General features: G+C 31.5%; 1 protein-coding gene across 14 annotated transcripts in view; it reads left to right on the forward strand.

The window, feature by feature from the left end:
* Nucleotides 1–24,657, forward strand: part of LOC120417333 (voltage-dependent calcium channel type A subunit alpha-1-like) — a 114,575-nt gene that overhangs the window by 80,043 nt on the left and 9,875 nt on the right. For 5 of the 14 annotated variants that reach the window (XR_005605450.2, XM_039579333.2, XM_039579320.2 and 2 more), the window contains 4 exons: nt 31–179; nt 4,209–4,412; nt 4,510–4,661; nt 21,984–22,261. Coding sequence is in view for 13 of the 14 variants with exons in the window: in XM_039579333.2 (XP_039435267.1) it covers nt 31–179; nt 4,209–4,412; nt 4,510–4,661; nt 21,984–22,261 (783 nt within the window). In the remaining variant the exon portion in view is untranslated. The remainder of the gene's footprint in view (nt 1–30; nt 180–4,208; nt 4,413–4,509; nt 4,662–21,983; nt 22,262–24,657) is intronic. The other 9 variants (XM_039579326.2, XM_039579327.2, XM_039579328.2 and 6 more) reach the window with 7 other exon arrangements.

A 24,657-nucleotide genomic window follows, 5' to 3' on the forward strand; every position in this document is an offset into this window, starting at 1 on the left:
ATCGATTCTTCCATCCAATTTTTTTTGTAGACGTGGTTCAGCGCTAGAGCGGTCACCTAGCCCAAGACATATGCATCACGACATTGGGTTCTCGGAAACGGTGTCCAACGTGGTGGAAATTGCACGTAGGGATCACCTAATTGGTAGGCACCATTATGGGCGCTATAGATACGATAGAGGTATTGTTTGTTGCATTTGCACACTCCTTTCACATTTGTACTTCCATTCCCCACCCGAAACCTTGTACCTATATTTAATTTCCTGAACAAATTCTAAACAAAAAAGAAAACAAACGCCACGCGGCCTTCGAGCTGGCTGGTTCCAGGCCAGGCCGCTAGGAGGACACTCCCGGAACGGAAGGTTTGAAAATGTTGTTAGATCAGTCAGGAACTCAAATAGTCAAATGTCAACGATCCACTCCAGTCCCCTGTTGTCAGTCAGTCACGCCCATCTTGCTCAAAATCGCCGGTAGTTGATGCAGCATGATGTTTGCCAGTCCCTTTTTCTTAGAGAAAGTTTTGTATTTCGTCCTATGCACGGGGTGGTGATGTGTGTAGGCAGTGCGTGTGTGTGTGTCTGTCCTCGTAGCTTGTCTGTGCGGGGTTTAGTCTGTGAACGAGGTACTTTCCAAGTAGATTTGTAGGAATATTATTTTATCCGTTTTTTTTTTGTGTTTTGCTCTTTGCCTGCTTATTTTTTTTGAATTATTGAACTACTACTTTGATTTGTTTAAAAATAATTCACCAGCTGTGTTAAAGGTAATTTTTAAAATCTTTATATTTTCAAAAATTTGCAACGTTGCCGCATCATTTCTAGCAATTTTTGTGTAACTTTATACACTTAACCCCCGGTGGTTGGTCACTTTTTCGTTTGACACTTTTTTAGTTTGTACCCCATTGGTTAGCCAAATTCAAACTAAAAAGTGACTAACTGTCACTTTTTACACGGCGCTCACGCACACTATCAAAACAAACGTTTGGTAGTGTGTGAACTCCGTGTAAAAGGGGTGTCAAACTAAAACGTGACCCCGTTCGTTTGACAGCAGTTGGTGTCAAACCATCGGGGTTTGAGTGTATAATATACACAGTATATGATTTAGACCACTCCTCATTAAAACCATCAACTTTTCCGAAGACATAATATCGATAAGATAAGTCGTTCTCAAGATTACGTTTTTTAATATATTTTAGCTAGAGCGTCCAATTTCCCGTCCCGGGGAAAAAAATCCCGGGAATTCCCGGGATTTCCCGGGATTTCTTGGAAAAAAATATTTCCCGTTTCCCGGGAAATTTGTAAATTTCCCGGGAATTCCCGAAATGCAAGCGGAAGCTTACATTTTTTTACCTTTTTGGCACCAATGTTTTGAAATTATTCAAAAAATAATAATTAGAGAACCTGATTTGATTTTATACATTTCAATCTACTGTTCATATTGAACTAATCGGCTTGTCTGTAAATTTCATGTCAAGGTTTTATTCAGATAATATTTATTTCTGAAGCATTCACAACTAGATATATTGTTTGCTTATATGCTGGGCAACAAACATTACGCAATTAAGGAATGAATATAAACTATTTTATTGTTGACAGCCTATTTTGATGAAATTTTTTGTTGTATCATTTGAAAATATGATATTACCTTTTCCGGCCAAGATCAAAATTGAGATTTGTTTAACATATTTGTTCACCTTGACCAAATTAGATGAAAATTGAATTGATATAATTGAATTTTTAAAAAAGCGTTGTTCGAGAAGAATTTGTTTAAAAGTATTAAAAAAAATACTGTTTGAAGTTATAAATTGATGAAACACGTAAGCCACCAAGGGCGTAAGATGGTTAAATATGATAAAAAAATCGTTTATTTTCAACAACTTTAACAATACGAAAATTATTTTTATCTAATTAAGTGATTAGGCCGTACAACCATATAACTAAAATCATACCATAAATGGAACCATGAAAAATCATTAAAAAACAACTTCGTATCATATGAAATTTACCCATAGAATGCAACCATATTTCAAAAACTCGCTTCAAATATTTAAAAACTTTGAGTTGTAATTTCATGAAATAGTGTTTCAAGTTTAATAGCGCTAGAAATGAGATTTTTAAGGCAAATTCAATGATTATCTATCTATTCACAAGTTGAAAATACTTGTTCAGCAATAAGTTATTTGCCATGAAAAACATTATTTCTACATGATTATTTTTCCATTTCAACTTTATGGTCAAAAGCAATATTATTGTTGTGGAGCATAGATTTTCACTGTCCAAAAAATTTGATAAAAAAATACTTCTCAACAAAAAACACTAAAGACATATTTTTGATTTGGTACGATTTGAAAGACAGCATAAAAAATTAGAAAATTTATATTTTTTCTCAAAGATGCATGATTATTTACAAGCAGTCAAGCCATTAATTAATCCTCACACTAATTTTGACCATTAAATTTGCCGTTCTATACAATTCTGTTACAAAATATTTATCAGAAAAAGGATCAGAATAATTTTCGTTAAATTTCAAATTTCCCGGGATTTCCAGGGAAATTTGTAGAAAATTTTCCGTTTTCCGGGAATTTTGTAACCCCGGGAAATTGGACGCTCTAATTTTAGCGTATTTGTATGGACAGCCTTGATGAAAAGAAAAGCCTGTTTAGTCGCTCACTCAAGTATCAATCAAGTTTAGTCGCTCACTCAAGTATCAATTATCAGTTGTTTGCTCAGCTAATTCAGAGGTTATTTCACTCTCGGCCTTGCGTGGCAGTGCGTGGCCGAATGGTTACGCAGTCCGCTTTGTAAGCGGATGTTTCTGGGTTCGATTCCCATCTGCTCCAACCTTCCATCGGATGAGGAAGTAAAATGTCGGTCCCGGCCTTGGTTGTTAGGCCGTTAAGTCATTCCAGGTGTAGGAGTCGTCTCCATGCCATAAGTACAAACAACACACCAAACCAAGCCTGCTCCGGTGGAATCGCTTGCGGCGGTTGGACTCGCAATCCAAAGGTCGTCAGTTCAAACACTGGGGTGGAAGGTTCCTTGGAGTAGAAAGTGGTTTGGGTGCTCTCCCCATTCAAGCCTTCGGACTCCTAGGTTCGAGCAGAAACTTGCAATAGATACCACAAAAGACCCGGGCGTCGTTAATGTGGATGGTTTGATTTTTTTGATTTTCACTCTCGGCCTTTTTTGCAGTGACTGTAAGCATGCTTGTCCCGCCCGTGTGGATCAATCGGACCGCGCACTGGACTCACAATCCAGAGGTCGATGGTTCGAATCCCGCGGCGGGCGCTCTAAAATTCTTTGTGTAAATATGGGTATTCGGCGCCGTCGCTCCGTGCCATACTTTCATACACTTAGGAGCCCAGGGCGGCGAAGTCCTTGTAGATAAAAAGGAAGACACTAGTGGTTGGTACTAGCAATGGTGGCCGACAGCTATAACGTCAACTTCGTTTTCGTAAGCATGCTTTTTGAAGTTGTTTTTTTTCTCAAATTCAACAGGTTCGTAGCTTCACTTTTGTTGCTCTTAGTTGCCACTCCTCGTTCGCAGAGTAAACCACCAAGTGTCAAAATTAAAGCCCAACGGCAAGCTACCCCACCCCGTTTGTCAAGTTCTAACCTAGTTAACTGTAGCGTTTACTAACTCAGTTACGACTGAGTATTTGCTCGTCTTTGCCTTAGCTAGTGGTTTAGTATTTTATCAGCCAACACCACCAGCATGTCATTTAGTAGCTAATCACACACCAACATACAAATCGAGAATCGTTCGTTCAAACCGTCCCCGTCCCCCACCACCACTAGCGCCCATGTGTTTCGGCCAGGTGCGGCTCAAAGACCTAGCGATAGAAAAAAAAGGTTTGCCACCGTGGCCAACCTTGCCGAGGCACGCCAAGATTTTTCTTTAATCTACACACACACAAGTTTTGAAATATTAGCGCTGCATGTGCCCAACCACTGCCTAGCAGTAGCGTGTCCCCCACGTGCTCTGAACTCAGCGCTCGCTAGTGGTCGAAAGCCCAAAAACCAGAGGAAATGAATATAGATACACACATACACACAAACATACAGAAACACTCACAGAATTACTCTTACAACTACACTCACACTTACAAGTACCCGATCACGCCCTACATCACGCCAACATACACACTAAAAAACAACTATAAACTAACAAACAAAAAATAAACAAAAATACTCGAAATCTTGAAAAACATAAGGTTCCTGGTCCGTAGCCACAAGCCCTGCGCATTCGCCTTCGCCCACACGGCTGGACACCCAGATTAGTGCCCACCACCGGTACAACCGAAGGATACACCCGTACGGGACGACCAGCCTGTGCCAGCGGTCCCGATCGCCGAGCCCGGCCCGGCTCCAGGAGCTGCGGGAACGAGAGCGCGAACGCTACCACCGGGAGGAAGTTGGTAAGAGATCTTCGACTTTCCTGAACAAAAGAAAGAAAACTGGCAGCGCTGGCCCCATTCTGGACCGAGAAAATTCACACCTTTTTCTTCCTTGCAGTGTCCCGCCCGTACATCCAGCACACTTATCCAGTATTACAATCACACAGAGATTTCGGAAGAAGACTGCCACCAAGACCAATTAAACCCACGACACTACAGTTAAAGTCGACTAATATTAATTTTCCCCGTCTTAACACTAGCCCTACGCATGTAAGTACGATCCGTGTTGGGGTGAATGGTTTTGATTTCGTCGAATGCTAAGGTGAGCCAAACTGGACTTTACATCGAATCGGAAGATTTCTGGAAACCTGTGTAAGGCACATTACATTCACTAGCTGATAGCCTATGTGACCATCAAGCTAAAAACTCATATCATAGTCTTCTATGATCTAGAATTACAAGCATGTCCTGACCTGGAATGTCAATTGAATTACCAAAATACCAAAATACCAACATACTAAAATACCAAAATGCCCAAATACCAACACACCAAAATACCAAGAAAAAAATACCAAAAAATTAAAATACCAAAATACCAGAATATCAAAATATACCAAAAAACCAATACACCAAAATATCATCATACCAAAATACCAAAAAACTAAAAACTAAAAAACCAAAATTAATAATGCTCATGGTGTCGATTTCTGGAAAAGTCAGGGAAAACCTGGAAAAGTCAGGGAATTTTATTTGACCTGGAGAAGTCAGGGAAAGTCAGGGAATTTTAAGCTGGGTCAGGGAATTTCGATGATCTTAAAAATATTACTACAAAATTTCATTTCTTTTTGAAAATTTGCTCTTGATGACGTATTTGAATGTCTTCCAGGCCAAACTTTGCAACATTGATAATATTTAATTTTTTATATTGGTTAGAACGGAAGGAACGCAAAACTCCACACAAAAAATGCTTAAGAAAAGGGTCACGAAGAAAAGGAACAGCAACGAAAAGTTGCATTTGGGATTTCTTCGCGCGTTGCTTGTTTGCAATATGTTTAGGTTCAAAAATGAAATAATTTGGATTTGCGATTAATTGAAAACTACAAATTACTAGTGCACACAGGTTGGAACAATATGAGGCAGTTGCCCCACCATCCTCAGAGATTTGTTCTAAAGTTGGTCGTTTGCTCAAAAGTTAAAAAAAATCGAACATCTAAAAACTAAAAAAAATCTAAAATTCTTGAGCTCAAAGATTCTATATTTTGAAAATTCTAAAATTCTGATATTCTGGAATTTTTGATTTCTTAATTTTTTAAATTCTTAATCAAAAATTCTAAATAAATTGTAAGATTAGAATAATTTCCAAATTTCACTTTAGTATTCGTTAACTAAATTTTTATTTATCTCAAAATTAAACTGAACTTTGATTCAAAAATGATCCAAAGTAATCTAATTTTGTGTAATCTAAAATGTAAGCAAAATAGTGATGGTGAAATGGAATTAAAAATCAAAGATTTAAATTCAAGAATTAAAGAAATAAAACAAACATTTATGGAATAAACAGGGTTGTTACGGACGGCGCGAATTTGGCGCGGATTTCGCGCGGTAGCAATTTGGATCAAATAAATTATTGAGAGAGATAAAATTACTTTCAATTTATAAAGAAAAATATTATCAAGAATCAGGAAAATTTGTTTTTCTTTTTCGTTGAGTTCAAAAACTTCGATATTTATTCATTGAATTTTGTTCCGAAATTTTTTGTTTGTATTTTCTCAATAAGAAACGTTGCAAGATGAAGATGAAATTATGAAGAGATATTTTTTTTAAATGTGTTGTTGAGGATTTCCTAAATAAATGTATTACTACACTCAACTCATTTTTAAACATACTGACTCTGAATATTTAATTTCTTTTAAGTTTTGAGTAATGTTTTTACCCTTATTTAGTGTTCTTTTATACTGGATACATTCAATTTTAATCTTGTAAATCTTAATCATATTTTAAACTTGTCCTGAAGATACAGACATTAGGATGTAACAAAAATTATTATTGAGGCATGTTCCAGTGGGTGTACTGTATATCCCAAATATGAGCTTGATTGGACGTAACAGAAGCTGGCCTCCGCCTTTGAATTTTAGATGGGATTCAACCAGTAGAAATATTTTTTTAAATTTAAACATTCTTGAAGAAAAATAAAAAAAAATCAAAGCATTGAAAAATTACAGCTCCAACATTCAAAATTGAATTATTCAGAAATTAGGAAATAAAATTAGGAGAATAGTATTAAAAAACCCCAAAAAAATAAAATAAATTCATAAAACAAAAAAAAAGATACAGATTTTTTTATTTTTTATTTAAAAAAATCTAAAAAAAATCAAAAATATCAATATTGAATAAAAATTAAAAAAAAAACAATCGAGAGAACAAAAAATTTTTTTCTTAAATTCTTAAATTCTTAAATTCTTAAATTCTTAAATTCTTAAATTCTTAAATTCTTAAATTCTTAAATTCTTAAATTCTTAAATTCTTAAATTCTTAAATTCTTAAATTCTTAAATTCTTAAATTCTTAAATTCTTAAATTCTTAAATTCTTAAATTCTTAAATTCTTAAATTCTTAAATTCTTAAATTCTTAAATTCTTAAATTCTTAAATTCTTAAATTCTTAAATTCTTAAATTCTTAAATTCTTAAATTCTTAAATTCTTAAATTCTTAAATTCTTAAATTCTTAAATTCTTAAATTCTTAAATTCTTAAATTCTTAAATTCTTAAATTCTTAAATTCTTAAATTCTTAAATTCTTAAATTCTTAAATTCTTAAATTCTTAAATTCTTAAATTCTTAAATTCTTAAATTCTTAAATTCTTAAATTCTTAAATTCTTAAATTCTTAAATTCTTAAATTCTTAAATTCTTAAATTCTTAAATTCTTAAATTCTTAAATTCTTAAATTCTTAAATTCTTAAATTCTTAAATTCTTAAATTCTTAAATTCTTAAATTCTTAAATTCTTAAATTCTTAAATTCTTAAATTCTTAAATTCTTAAATTCTTAAATTCTTAAATTCTTAAATTCTTAAATTCTTAAATTCTTAAATTCTTAAATTCTTAAATTCTTAAATTCTTAAATTCTTAAATTCTTAAATTCTTAAATTCTTAAATTCTTAAATTCTTAAATTCTTAAATTCTATAATTCTTAAATTCTTAAATTCTTAAATTCTTAAATTCTTAAATTCTTAAATTCTTAAATTCTTAAATTCTTAAATTCTTAAATTCTTAAATTCTTAAATTCTTAAATTCTTAATTTCTTAAATTCTTAAATTCTTAAATTCTTAAATTCTTAAATTCTTAAATTCTTAAATTCTTAAATTCTTAAATTCTTAAATTCTTAAATTCTTAAATTCTTAAATTCTTAAGCATAAGCATAAGCATAAGCATAGGTGCCCACCCGCAGTTGCTACTCCGTTATTGACCAGGACCTCCAGAAGTTACATCCACGAGCCGTGGAAGATAAGTGGGTGCTATCTTTCCTCGCTTCGCAACTTCTCAAAGGCCCCTATCATGCTGATCAATACCGGCGCCGGCCACGACCAGTGGTAGGGTCACGGGGAAGTGGATGGGAATGTTAGTCCGATACTTGAGTGATAGAGACCGCCCAATCGACTGCTTCTCCGACAAAGTATCACATGAGTTTTGAGGGGGTTAGTAGATGGGTATGAGGTCAGGATTCACGAGTGGCAGTGATGTGACCATGAGCATTTTGTTTATCGGTTGAAATTTTAAATCCTAGGCAGCCGGCTGCGGAAAGATAAATAATTGATTATTTAAAAAGTTTGTTTTAATCGAACGCGTGCCAACCGAGCAGTAGCGCTATGGGCTGGACTTATCAATATATTTTTACTGTTTGTACAATTTAGATAACGCGAGCAAATTTCAAAAATAGTAAATAAATGACGCTTTACTCTTCATAAAATCGATAGATTGATGAATTAATACTAAAACTGAAAGTTGAAATAAATTTTTACGATCATTTACGACGAAAATTATCGCGAAAAACAGGACTGCGCGTCCCCAGAAGCACTGCACTTATGAAGGCATTATTCAATTATTATGCCCAATCACCCCATGCACACAATAGCGACACAAAAGAGACAAAAATTATCACGAAAAAACAGGACTGCGCGTCCCCAGAAGCACTGCACTTATGAAGGCATTATTCAATTATTATGCCCAATCACCCCATGCACACAAATAGCGACACAAAAGAGACGAAAATTATCACGAAAAAACAGGACTGCGCGTCCCTAGAAGCACTGCACTTATGAAGGCATTATTCAATTATTATGCCCAATCACCCCATGCACACAAATAGCGACACAAAAGAGACGAAAATTATCGCGAAAAACAGGACTGCGCGTCCCCAGAAGCACTGCACTTATGAAGGCATTATTCAATTATTATGCCCAATCACCCCATGCACACAATAGCGACACAAAAGAGACAAAAATTATCACGAAAAAACAGGACTGCGCGTCCCCAGAAGCACTGCACTTATGAAGGCATTATTCAATTATTATGCCCAATCACCCCATGCACACAAATAGCGACACAAAAGAGACGAAAATTATCGCGAAAAACAGGACTGCGCGTCCCCAGAAGCACTGCACTTATGAAGGCATTATTCAATTATTATGCCCAATCACCCCATGCACACAATAGCGACACAAAAGAGACAAAAATTATCACGAAAAAACAGGACTGCGCGTCCCCAGAAGCACTGCACTTATGAAGGCATTATTCAATTATTATGCCCAATCACCCCATGCACACAATAGCGACACAAAAGAGACAAAAATTATCACAAAAAAACAGGACTGCGCGTCCCCAGAAGCACTGCACTTATGAAGGCATTATTCAATTATTATGCCCAATCACCCCATGCACACAAATAGCGACACAAAAGAGACAAAAATTATCGCGAAAAACAGGACTGCGCGTCCCCAGAAGCACTGCACTTATGAAGGCATTATTCAATTATTATGCCCAATCACCCCATGCACACAAATAGCGACACAAAAGAGACGAAAATTATCACGAAAAAACAGGACTGCGCGTCCCTAGAAGCACTGCACTTATCTCTTAAATTCTTAAATTCTTAAATTCTTAAATTCTTAAATTCTTAAATTCTTAAATTCTTAAATTCTTAAATTCTTAAATTCTTAAATTCTTAAATTCTTAAATTCTTAAATTCTTAAATTCTTAAATTCTTAAATTCTTAAATTCTTAAATTCTTAAATTCTTAAATTCTTAAATTCTTAAATTCTTAAATTCTTAAATTCTTAAATTCTTAAATTCTTAAATTCTTAAATTCTTAAATTCTTAAATTCTTAAATTCTTAAATTCTTAAATTCTTAAATTCTTAAATTCTTAAATTCTTAAATTCTTAAATTCTTAAATTCTTAAATTCTTAAATTCTTAAATTCTTAAATTCTTAAATTCTTAAATTCTTAAATTCTTAAATTCTTAAATTCTTAAATTCTTAAATTCTTAATCTAATCTAATCTAATCTAACCCTAGCGCAGCCAGTCTTTCGAGGGCATCCTGGAAAATGCCTTAGGTTGATTAACGCCTAGCATCCTCTTGTCATTATTAACAATTGCAGTGCCCCATTGCATTAGATTGCCTTGGAACATCACAAACGTTAAAGCGGCCAGGCCAACTGCGTAAAGTTTACCGCAAAGATGATTCGTTGAATTGGATTGAGTTTGAGCACGAGTGTTCAAACAGCAATACATTTCTGAATCTACAGGGAGGAAGAAACGTGGGGATCCCCCGCTCACGTTCCTGTTAGTTATAGCAATTAATCGTTGGGAGCACCATGCTAAGAAGTTTTGGTGCTCCAGGACCCTCGAGGATGGGACATCGAATTTCCGCGAATGCCCTGGACACTATTTGCCGTGGTTAAAGCGCCACAACTCGCTCTCTGTTGATGATAAAACAAAGATAAGTAAAGAATAGCTACAATTTCAAATATTTATTTAGTTGGTAATATTTAAGATAATTCAGTTTTATGCAAAGATTGAACTGTGGTTTATATTTAAGAATTTACAAGATTAACTCACCTTGAAATATGAAGAGCAATGCCGGCATACACGAACGCATGCACAGTAAGCTTACCTTAATTCTGTGTTAACATTGATCGACCATTACCATTACTCAGAATTTATTTCTGATCCTCTCTCACCACCGGGCTGGTCTGGACCAGCTCACATAGCTAGATGAGCAACGAAAAATTCAGCAGTAGGATGTGGTGCGTTGGCCGTGTGCCCTGCGATACACCAACACCACCAAACCGCGATCAGCCTCCAAACAAACGCGCTCTGCCGTACATTCCTCTTGACTTTTTCCTCCACCCCGTAAAGGGGTTTCATGCTGCGCTCATAATAGAGCGAAGCTTTTCTCTCGCAACTCTCTACGCTGGCATTTTCCACACTCCTGCTATTGGAAGCCACCCACAACAGAATATCGGCATCAACACCAATCTGAACAGTCAATCTTCCTTCAACACCCCGACGATCTGTCGATGTATTGGTGTGACATTTCTCGCTACGGCTTTTTGGCGAGAAACAACAACACAATGGCTTCCATAGATCCGCGCAAAAAAACGAACATAAAAACACTAAATTAACCCACAAAATTTCAAAAAACCTTCACTGTCCTTTTCTTCACCAAAGCTGCGCGGATCCGGGCACGCATCTTCCAGAATAACAAACTGCAAAAATCACTCGAAAAATAAATCTGAAACAAGCGCGACGACAAAACTAAACGGCACCGCTAGACGTCATTTCCTCTCTCTCTTAAATTCTTAAATTCTTAAATTCTTAAATTCTTAAATTCTTAAATTCTTAAATTCTTAAATTCTTAAATTCTTAAATTCTTAAATTCTTAAATTCTTAAATTCTTAAATTCTTAAATTCTTAAATTCTTAAATTCTTAAATTCTTAAATTCTTAAATTCTTAAATTCTTAAATTCTTAAATTCTTAAATTCTTAAATTCTTAAATTCTTAAATTCTTAAATTCTTAAATTCTTAAATTCTTAAATTCTTAAATTCTTAAATTCTTAAATTCTTAAATTCTTAAATTCTTAAATTCTTAAATTCTTAAATTCTTAAATTCTTAAATTCTTAAATTCTTAAATTCTTAAATTCTTAAATTCTTAAATTCTTAAATTCTTAAATTCTTAAATTCTTAAATTCTTAAATTCTTAAATTCTTAAATTCTTAAATTCTTAAATTCTTAAATTCTTAAATTCTTAAATTCTTAAATTCTTAAATTCTTAAATTCTTAAATTCTTAAATTCTTAAATTCTTAAATTCTTAAATTCTTAAATTCTTAAATTCTTAAATTCTTAATTTCTTAATTTCTTAAATTCTTAAATTCTTAAATTCTTAAATTCTTAAATTCTTAAATTCTTAAATTCTTAAATTCTTAAATTCTTAAATTCTTAAATTCTTAAATTCTTAAATTCTTAAATTCTTAAATTCTTAAATTCTTAAATTCTTAAATTCTTAAATTCTTAAATTCTTAAATTCTTAAATTCTTAAATTCTTAAATTCTTAAATTCTTAAATTCTTAAATTCTTAAATTTTTAAATTCTTAAATTCTTAAATTCTTAAATTCTTAAATTCTTAAATTCTTAAATTCTTAAATTCTTAAATTCTTAAATTCTTAAATTCTTAAATCCTTAAATTCTTAAATTCTTAAATTCTTAAATTCTTAACGGTGCACATCAACCATAGCTTTTGCACCCAGATTTTTGTTACAGACAATTTAGTATCTTCAAAACTACGGGTACTATCGAAATATTTTTTTATTCATCCCCTAAAGTATTGTCCACAAAGCAATTTACAACAAAGTTTGATTAATTTTACAATCCCGTTATTGCAGGATTGGGTTCGTAAGTTTGACAATTTTGGAATAAGAAGACAACAACTTCCTTCGTTGCTGTGCACCCTTAAATTCTTAAATTCTTAAATTCTTAAATTCTTAAATTCTTAAATTCTTAAATTCTTAAATTCTTAAATTCTTAAATTCTTAAATTCTTAAATTCTTAAATTCTTAAATTCTTAAATTCTTAAATTCTTAAATTCTTAAATTCTTAAATTCTTAAATTCTTAAATTCTTAAATTCTTAAATTCTTAAATTCTTAAATTCTTAAATTCTTAAATTCTTAAATTCTTAAATTCTTAAATTCTTAAATTCTTAAATTCTTAAATTCTTAAATTCTTAAATTCTTAAATTCTTAAATTCTTAAATTCTTAAATTCTTAAATTCTTAAATTCTTAAATTCTTAAATTCTTAAATTCTTAAATTCCTAAATTTCTAAATTTCCTTGAATGCTGATAAAATTTGAAGTATTTTTGGAGTTATTTTTTTCGGTTACAGAAATTTTGAGAAGAAGGTGTAGGAAAATTTGCTTCGATTTTTCTAGAGATCGAGGAATTATTACAATTTTTAAATGGTATTATTTTTCTTTATTTAGATTTGGTTCAGTTTTTAGATCTTAATTTCTAAATGTTGAAATTTTTGATTTTTTTTTTTCAGCCAAAATGTTTGTTTTGGCCTTTCCCTCTAGTTTACCTAATCCTAGCAAAAATACATTTTCAGCGTTTCAAGATTCTGCGTTCTGAGATTTCAAAATTGAATTTATCATGAAACTCTTTTGTATGTTTGTCGCAAAATTATTTTTCTTAAAATGACACGGATTTTGCGCGGATTGGGTTTTGGGATGGCGGATTTCTCCGTAACAACCCTTAATAAAGAAATTTGAGAATTCAAGAATTTATAAAATATGGTCTCTTCAGAAAAGTTGTTTCAACTTTGTCCAGCATCCGAGATTTCATAAGGTTTGTACAACTACATTTTACATATTTTTCCCAAACAACATTCAAGGGCTTACAAGGAGGAGTCCCGTGGTCAGATCGAGCTTAAATTTGGAATCTATTCCAAAACACCAAATCTATTCCAATCTATTCCAAAACACCCAAATATCTATGTTTGATAAATAATGACTTTTTGAAAAGCTCGAGCAGGTTGTATTTTGTTTTTATTTTTATAAAATGTATAGATCGTGTGAATGATCGTCTGTGGGCTCTGATCAAGGCAGAATACTTTTTTTTAAATTTTATAGCAAAAATATATTTTTTCGTGAAATTATTTAAGAAGAAAAATATATCTATAATATATAAGTTACGGAAATTGCTTTCCGCATAATTGATCGACGCCACCAACATCGTCAGCACAGCCGACAACAGTAACCCAAACGTTATTTATTTCGAAACATCTCCCCTTCTACAATGGACGTTTTATAACTTATATATCCAGAAAACTGTTTACTTTAAATACAAACATTGTCGAAAAAGACCTAGATCTTTTTTTAAAATCGTAAACATGTCCTTGAAAAATTCACATTTAATTGTGTATTTGTCTTAGTTTTTCAGTTTTTTAATCTTTCTGCAAAATTACATATTTTTTTCAAGTTTTTTTCTCCAAAACCTTTTTTATATGATTCGGCCTAATTCGGTTGAAAATTCGACAAAAAGGGACAACAATTTTTAAATTAAACATGACTTGTTACTTTAATGCAAATTTTTAATTGATTTTTTTTTGTAAAACAATCGCAATTTGAAATTTGCAATAATTTTAATTATTAGTTTGCTCATTTTGGATGTTCGATAAGAAAAAAAATGATTGACAAAATAAAAAAAAGTTTTTAAATTTTTGCAGAATCCACCGTTAAAAAACAAAATAAAAAAGTCATTGAGGTTTTTAATATCTTAAATTTCCAATATTCAAAGAGGAAAATGCATGAAACCATAAAAACGCTCCAAAAAATATGTTAGTAAAAAATAGAAAATAAAAAAAAATTGTGGTCTGGAGAGGTCAGGGAAAAGTCAGGGAAATTTATTTTGGGATTTGGATCGACACCATGAATGCTGAAATACCAAAATATACCAAAAACTAAAATACCAAAATATTATACTGCTGAAATACCAAAATATACCAAAACACCAAAATACCAAAATACCAAAATACCAAAAAACCAAAATACCAAAATACCAAAATACCAAAATACCAAAATACCAAAATACCAAAATACCAAAATACCAAAATACCAAAATACCAAAATATCAAAATACCAAAATACCAAAATACCAAAATACCAAAATACCAAAATACCAAAATACCAAAATACCAAAATACCAAAATACCAAAATACCAAAGTACCAAAATACCAAAATACCAAAATACCAAAATACCAAAATATCAAAATACCAAAATACCAAAATACCAAAATACCAAAATACCAAAATACCAAAATACCAAAATACCAAAATACCAAAATACCAAAATACCAAAATACCAAAATACCAAAATACCAAAATACCAAAATACCAAAATACCAAAATACCAAAATACCAAAATACCAAAATACCAAAATACCAAAATACCAAAATACCAAAATACCAAAATACCTAAATACCTAAATACCAAAATACCAAAATACCAAAATACCAAAATACCAAAATACCAAAATACCAAAATACCAAGATACCAAAATACCAAAATACAAGAATACCAAAATACCAAAATAACAAAATACCAAAATACCAAAATACCAAAATACCAAAATACCAAAATACCAAAATACCAAAATACCAAAATACCAAAATACCAAAATACCAAAATACCAAAATACCAAAATACCAAAAAACCAAAATACCAAAATACCAAAATACCAAAATACCAAAATACCAAAATACCAAAATACCAAAATACCAAAATACCAAAATACCAAAATACCAAAATACCAAAATACCAAAATACCAAAATACCAAAATACCAAAATACCAAAATACCAAAATACCAAAATACCAAAATACCAAAATACCAAAATACCAAAATACCAAAATACCAAAATACCAAAATACCAAAATACCAAAATACCAAAATACCAAAATACCAAAATACCAAAATACCAAAATACCAAAATACCAAAATACCAAAATACCAAAATACCAAAATACCAAAATACCAAAATACCAAAATACCAAAATACCAAAATACCAAAATACCAAAATACCAAAATACCAAAATACCAAAATACCAAAATACCAAAATACCAAAATACCAAGATACCAAGATACCAAAATACCAAAATACCAAAATACCAAAATACCAAAATACCAAAATACCAAAATACCAAAATGCCAAAATACCAAAATACCAAAATACCAAAAAAAACCAAAATACCAAAATACCAAAATAACAAAAAAAACCAAAATACCGAAATACCAAAATACCAAAATACCAAAATACCCAAAATACCAAAATACCAAAATACCAAAATACCAAAATACCAAAATACCAAAATACCAAAATACCAAAATACCAAAATACCAAAATACCAAAATACCAAAATAACCAAATACCAGAATACCAAAACACCAAAATAACAAAATACCAAAATATACCAAAATTCCAAAATATACCAAAAACCCAAAATACCAAAATACCAAAATACCAAAATACCAAAATACCAAAATACCAAAATACCAAAATACCAAAATACCAAAATACCAAAATACCAAAATACCAAAATACCAAAATACCAAAATACCAAAATACCAAAATACCAAAATACCAAAATACCAAAATACCAAAATACCAAAATACCAAAATACCAAAATACCAAAATACCAAAATAACAAAATACCAAAATACCAATATACCAAAATACCAAAATACCAAAATACCAAAATACCAAAATACCAAAATACCAAAATACCAAAATACCAAAATACCAAAATACCAAAATACCAAAATACCTAAATACCAAAATACCAAAATACCAAAATACCAAAATACCAAAATACCAAAATACCAAAATACCAAAATACCAAAATACCAAAATACCAAAATACCAAAATACCAAAATACCAAAATAACAAAATACCAAAATACCAAAATACCAAAATACCAAAATACCAAAATACCAAAATACCAAAATACCAAAATACCAAAATACCAAAATACCAAAATACCAATATACCAAAAAACCAAAATACCAAAATACCAAAATACCAAAATACCAAAATACCAAAATACCAAAATACCAAAATACCAAAATACCAAAATACCAAAATACCAAAATACCAAAATACCAAAATACCAAAATACCAAAATACCAAAATACCAAAATACCAAAATACCAAAATACCAAAATACCAAAATACCAAAATACCAAAATACCAAAATACCAAAATACCAAAATACCAAAATACCAAAATACCAAAATACCAAAATACCAAAATACCAAAATACCAAAATACCAAAATACCAAAATACCAAAATACCAAAATACCAAAATACCAAAATACCAAAATACCAAAATACCAAAATACCAAAATACCAAAATACCAAAATACCAAAATACCAAAATACCAAAATACCAAAATACCAAAATACCAAGATACCAAGATACCAAAATACCAAAATACCAAAATACCAAAATACCAAAATACCAAAATACCAAAATACCAAAATACCAAAATACCAAAATACCAAAAAACCAAAATACCAAAATACCAAAATAACAAAATACCAAAATACCAAAATACCGAAATACCAAAATACCAAAATACCAAAATACCCAAAATACCAAAATACCAAAATACCAAAATACCAAAATACCAAAATACCAAAATACCAAAATACCAAAATACCAAAATACCAAAATAACCAAATACCAGAATACCAAAACACCAAAATAACAAAATACCAAAATATACCAAAAACCCAAAATACCAAAATACCAAAATACCAAAATACCAAAATACCAAAATACCAAAATACCAAAATACCAAAATACCAAAATACCAAAATACCAAAATACCAAAATACCAAAATACCAAAATACCAAAATACCAAAATACCAAAATACCAAAATACCAAAATACCAAAATACCAAAATACCAAAATACCAAAATAACCAAATACCAGAATACCAAAACACCAAAATAACAAAATACCAAAATATACCAAAATTCCAAAATATACCAAAAACCCAAAATACCAAAATACCAAAATACCAAAATACCAAAATACCAAAACACCAAAATACCAAAATACCAAAATACCAAAATACCAAAATACCAAAATACCAAAATACCCAAAATACCAAAATACCAAAATACCAAAATACCAAAATACCAAAATACCAAAATACCAAAATACCAAAATACCAAAATACCAAAATACCAAAATAACCAAATACCAGAATACCAAAACACCAAAATAACAAAATACCAAAATATACCAAAATTCCAAAATATACCAAAAACCCAAAATACCAAAATACCAAAATACCAAAATACCAAAATACCAAAATACCAAAATACCAAAATACCAAAATACCAAAATACCAAAATACCAAAATACCAAAATACCAAAATACCAAAATACCAAAATACCAAAATACCAAAATACCAAAATACCAAAATACCAAAATACCAAAATACCAAAATAACCAAATACCAGAATACCAAAACACCAAAATAACAAAATACCAAAATATACCAAAATACCAAAATATACCAAAATACCAAAATACCAAAATACCAAAATACCAAAATACCAAAATACCAAAATACCAAAATACCAAAATACCAAAATACCAAAATACCAAAATACCAAAATACCAAAATACCAAAATACCAAAATACCAAAATACCAAAATACCAAAATACCAAAATACCAAAATACCAAAATACCAAAATACCAAAATACCAAAATACCAAAATACCAAAATACCAAAATACCAAAATACCAAAATACCAAAATACCAAAATACCAAAATACCAAAATACCAAAATACCAAAATACCAAAATACCAAAATACCAAAATACCAAAATACCAAAATACCAAAATACCAAAATACCAAAATACCAAAATACCAAAATACCAAAATACCAAAATACCAAAATACCAAAATACCAAAATACCAAAATACCAAAATACCAAAATACCAAAATACCAAAATACCAAAATACCAAAATACCAAAATACCAAAATACCAAAATACCAAAATACCAAAATACCAAAATACCAAAATACCAAAATACCAAAATACCAAAATACCAAAATACCAAAATACCAAAATACCAAAATACCAAAATACCAAAATACCAAAATACCAAAATACCAAAATACCAAAATACCAAAATACCAAAATACCAAAATACCAAAATACCAAAATACCAAAATACCAAAATACCAAAATACCAAAATACCAAAATACCAAAATACCAAAATACCAAAATACCAAAATACCAAAATACCAAAATACCAAAATACCAAAATACCAAAATACCAAAAAACCAAAAATACCAAAATATCAAAATATACCAAAATACCAAAATATACCAAAATACCAAAATACCAAAATACCAAAATACCAAAATACCAAAATACCAAAATACCAAAATACCAAAATACCAAAATACCAAAATACCAAAATACCAAAATACCAAAATACCAAAATACCAAAATACCAAAATACCAAAATACCAAAATACCAAAATACCAAAATACCAAAATACCAAAATACCAAAATACCAAAATACCAAAATACCAAAATACCAAAATACCAAAATACCAAAATACCAAAATACCAAAAATACCAAAATACCAAAATACCAAAATACCAAAATACCAAAATACCAAAATACCAAAATACCAAAATACCAAAATACCAAAATACCAAAATACCAAAATACCAAAATACCAAAATACCAAAATACCAAAATACCAAAATACCAAAATACCAAAATACCAAAATACCAAAATACCAAAATACCAAAATACCAAAATACCAAAATACCAAAATACCAAAATACCAAAATACCAAAAATACCAAAATACCAAAATACCAAAATACCAAAATACCAAAATACCAAAATACCAAAATACCAAAATACCAAAATACCAAAATACCAAAATACCAAAATACCAAAATACCAAAATACCAAAATACCAAAATACCAAAATACCAAAATACCAAAATACCAAAATACCAAAATACCAAAATACCAAAATACCAAAATACCAAAATACCAAAATACCAAAATACCAAAATACCAAAATACCAAAATACCAAAATACCAAAATACCAAAATACCAAAATACCAAAATACCAAAATACCAAAATACCAAAATACCAAAATACCAAAATACCAAGATACCAAGATACCAAAATACCAAAATACCAAAATACCAAAATACCAAAATACCAAAATGCCAAAATGCCAAAATACCAAAATACCAAAATACCAAAAAAAAACCAAAATACCAAAATACCAAAATAACAAAATACCAAAATACCAAAATACCGAAATACCAAAATACCAAAATACCAAAATACCCAAAATACCAAAATACCAAAATACCAAAATACCAAAATACCAAAATACCAAAATACCAAAATACCAAAATACCAAAATAACCAAATACCAGAATACCAAAACACCAAAATAACAAAATACCAAAATATACCAAAATTCCAAAATATACCAAAAACCCAAAATACCAAAATACCAAAATACCAAAATACCAAAATACCAAAACACCAAAATACCAAAATACCAAAATACCAAAATACCAAAATACCAAAATACCAAAATACCCAAAATACCAAAATACCAAAATACCAAAATACCAAAATACCAAAATACCAAAATACCAAAATACCAAAATACCAAAATACCAAAATACCAAAATAACCAAATACCAGAATACCAAAACACCAAAATAACAAAATACCAAAATATACCAAAATTCCAAAATATACCAAAAACCCAAAATACCAAAATACCAAAATACCAAAATACCAAAATACCAAAATACCAAAATACCAAAATACCAAAATACCAAAATACCAAAATACCAAAATACCAAAATACCAAAATACCAAAATACCAAAATACCAAAATACCAAAATACCAAAATACCAAAATACCAAAATACCAAAATACCAAAATACCAAAATAACCAAATACCAAAATACCAAAACATCAAAATACCAAAATAACAAAATAACAAAATAACAAAATACCGAAAAAACTAAAATAGCTAAATATTAAAACGCCAAAATACCAAAACACCAAAATACCACAAAATTAGAGGTGGGCAAAACCGCTCTTTTTTAGGAGCCGCTCATTTTCGTTCGCTCATTAAAAAGAGCCGCTCTTTTGAACGGCTCTTTCGCTTTTTTCAAATATAGATGAAAAGGATATTTTTTTAAAATGATGTGATTTTTAAAGCTATTTCACATTGGAATTATATAAATTATTTTAAAAAATTACTAAAAAACGAGAAGATGCCCTTTGAAATCATAGGTCTTGGCGATCTCTTTGTCAAAAATTCTATATGAACTTAATTAATTTTAAAATGGCGTTTATTTCTGCCAACATTGAACTTATGCTGATATTTTATGAAGAGAAAATATTTTGTTAACTCTTTTCAACATTCTGATTTAACCGATAAAGTCTATAAACGCTGAAGTTTATTCAGGTAAAAGGATTTATTTTTTTCCTAAATCTTTAAGCTATTTAGTAGATTTTTGATAATAATTTACAAGTTAATCAATTTGAAAAAAATGCTCTAAATTTGTATTCGAGTAATACTTTAATGTACGATGAATACAATTAAAAGTATTTCATTTAGTTTTATAAATTCATATATTTTTGAAATTAAAAAAAAAACAGTAGGAAATCGAAAATATAAGCTTGAAAACTATTAAGTGGTGTTCAAATATTGACATCAATGCTATTGAGAGTCTTTCAATATATATTGATGAGAAAGTTGCTAAAGACTCCCCAATGAAATATGACGATTTAGCTCTAAAATGTCGGGAAATATCTCCTCATTAACATGCCGTTTTTATCCTAAAGTTCTTGAAAAGTGCACTAAGGGACAATGTTGGGATTATTTTTTTATTAGCATTGAAATTGTTTTTTCAATTCTCAAAAACAAATTTAACGCTACAATTTGTTGGAAATTCAATAAATTATATTTAAAACAAGTTAAAAAATTATGCAATTTTGGAACGGTTCTTTCAAAAGACCGGAGTTTAAAAAAGAACCGCGGTTTTTCAATGAACCGGCTCTTTGAGCGGCTCGCTCTTTTTTTGCCCACCTCTACACAAAATACCAAAATACAGAAAAAGGTAAAAAAAAGTAAGAATTACAGACAATCTCGTTCTAGAAAATTTCATTCTTCATTCGTGTAGTTTCTTTTGGCAACACCGTTGGCCGTCGACGAAGTGAAGAATCTGTTAGGGAGCGTTCTTTTATTACGTAACGCAGTTGGGGGGGTCGAAGGCCGTGTTATGGCCCATACAAAATTTTGAAAATTTGTATGGAATTTTTGTTTCGAAGGGAGGGGAAGGGGAAGGTAGGGGGTCTAAAATCATATTTTATTTGCGTTACGTAATAATAGAACGCTCCCATCAACCACCACCCAACCCAACCTCCCCTTCAGCCCGTCTTTCCACAGCAGAGTCTGCATCTATCGCTAAACACCCACTCGCTGCCATACGGTGTTCATTCGTTGCCCAACTCGCGGGGCGAAATCGCGCGGGATCCCCGCATCTACCACCACACGGAGAGCGAACGGGACCGGGAGCGGGACCGGCTGCGGGAGCGCGAGCGGGACTACGACTCGCGGTACGTGTTCCGGGACACCGAGCGGGAGCTGTTCGAGATCGAGCGCGAGCTGGAACGGGCGCGGGACTCCGCCCGGGACACCGAGTACGAGAGGTTAGTTGGCCAGGGGGGGAAAGGGGAGAGAGGGGGGGGGGGGGGGTTTACGATTCGTAAGAACAGTGTGACGATAGGGTGACTGGAAGGTTTTTTGAATCTCTCGTTTTAAGCTCATCATTTCTCATAGTAATTTCAAAAATAGAAAATCTCGGATTAGTTTTCAAAAAGCCGTAAGAGCTATTGGTAAACAAAGTCCTTTTTGCATTGGTACTCCATCTACTTACGAAAAACCAAAACTGCTCTTTATGATTAGTTAAATATTGCCTAATAACATTTTTAAACCAACTAGCCAACCAACATAGTTTTCTTGAGGTTTTATGCTACACCCAAAGTTAAAGAACGAGGGGATAGTCCTTACAAAAAGAAACGTGAGGAAAGTGCTATTTTGCGAGAGTATAGTCCTCTCGCGTGTTCATTCGTTCATTGGAACAGTTCATCCTATTGAGTGGCTCATATGGACAAATGACCGCCACTTAGTCACCGAACCATGGTGGCCCATACGACAAAGGCACGGTTCAATTTGCCGAAGGTCTTGGGTTCGAGTCTCGGTACCGGTACTTATTTTTTTGATAGATGAACTTTTTTTGAAGATGAACCCATGAGTAAAGTACTCTCGGTAATTTCGGGATTTATCCTCTCCGTCCGCACACAGTACCATTTTTCTACCGAACCGTGCTCTTTATCCTCTCGTATGCCGTTGCCCAGTTTTGGGTGTAGCATATTGAATGCTTAATAGTTTTTTTTCAGCGTTTACCGCAACCAATAAGCAAGAGCTGATTAATAGGTTCTAACAAGGTTTTATGCCTCGAACATAAAACCAGGTGACAATAAAAGCCAAATTGCTTTTAAAAAGGTTTTATGAAGTTTTAAGAGAGTCTTGAAAACCCGATGGCAATGCCATGCCAAACAGTTTTATCGCATGCTTCTTCAAAACCAAGGGTGTTTTAAGTGCCATTTGGCATGCAAAATGCTTACTCAAAACCATAAGCTCCTAGAAAAGCATTTATCGCAACCAAATAGCAGTGCATAAATATGGCGCTTAATGCGTGGTCTGATTGAATGTGATTGACTACCATCTGGACAGAAAAAAAAGAAAAAGCAATAAATTTGAATAAAATTTGATGAAAACACACATTTATGCTGAATTGCTGACATAATTAGCATAGTCATAGAAGTTCAAAAATAATTTGAACATTTTTAATGAATTGCAAAAACATTTTTTTCATAAAAACCTTTTATTACAAAAGAATTATTTTTGATGAAGCGAGTTGATTCTGTCTCCCTCAGATTCACGTGACATTGAGCCACACAGCAAAAAATCCGATGGTAAAATCGCATGAAAAAGCATGCACATCACCTTTGTGAGCAAAAGCATGTAATGTTGTATGAGAAAACGTGTACACAAAAAGCATGTACAAAAGAAAAATAAATAAATTTTGCACATCCAAAAAATAACATCAATCAGGTGAGAGTCATATCCTGATTACAAAGTCCGCACCCCAACCGTCTCGGCTATCTCGCCGTCTTGTAAATGTTGTGTTCAACGCCGATGTATCAGTAGGTTTCCCGTACATCGTATACTGAATTAACTGTGGACGATGTATGAGGAACGTACAGTTACATCGGTGTTGATCAAGCTATAATCACAGCGGCGAGATAGCCGAGATGGTTGGGGCGCGGACTTGGTAATCTGAATATGACTCTCACCAGATTGATGTTATTTTTGGGGTGTGCAAAATTTATTTATTTTTCTTTTGTACATGCTTTTTGTGTACACGTTTTCTCATACAATATTACATGCTTTTTCTCACAAAGGTGATGTGCATACTTTTGCATGCGATTTTACACAGAAATTTTTTACTGTGCACCTTATGCGAGAAATAAGCTCTCACATTTATTTAATTGCCTTCAATATAATTTATTCCATTTAATCATTTGCCAGAATAAAATCTGTTTGCCATAAGACGTTTGAAGACGTATGAATAACATTTTCCACAACCCCTGACTAGGTTTTAACAAAGGTTTTATTAAAACTTTGAGGAGTTTGTTAAGATTCAGTTGTAGAGCCTTGTTCTCCTATGAAGGTTTTATAAATAGTTTTATAAATTTATATAACTTCGCTAATTAAGCTTATTGCTATATAAACATACCAGCATGTTTTTGGAACATCTGGGATATTCGAGGTCATTCGAAACTTCCGGGAATTTCTAGTAAGAGACTTACTGAAGGAACAAATCGAAGTTTCAAGATTTTGACAACGGATCCTACCCAGGCGACTTCAGTGGGTATGAAAGGCTAATGGTATTGTTTAAAAACTTGTTGTCATCGGTTTTTCACTACGAATTTATGATTTTCAATGTTGAATAGCTAATTAAAAATAACAAAAACAGAAA

The sequence above is a fragment of the Culex pipiens genome, chromosome 3 (genome assembly GCF_016801865.2).
Source record: "Culex pipiens pallens isolate TS chromosome 3, TS_CPP_V2, whole genome shotgun sequence".
In the NCBI taxonomy this organism is placed as follows: Eukaryota; Metazoa; Arthropoda; class Insecta; order Diptera; family Culicidae; genus Culex; species Culex pipiens.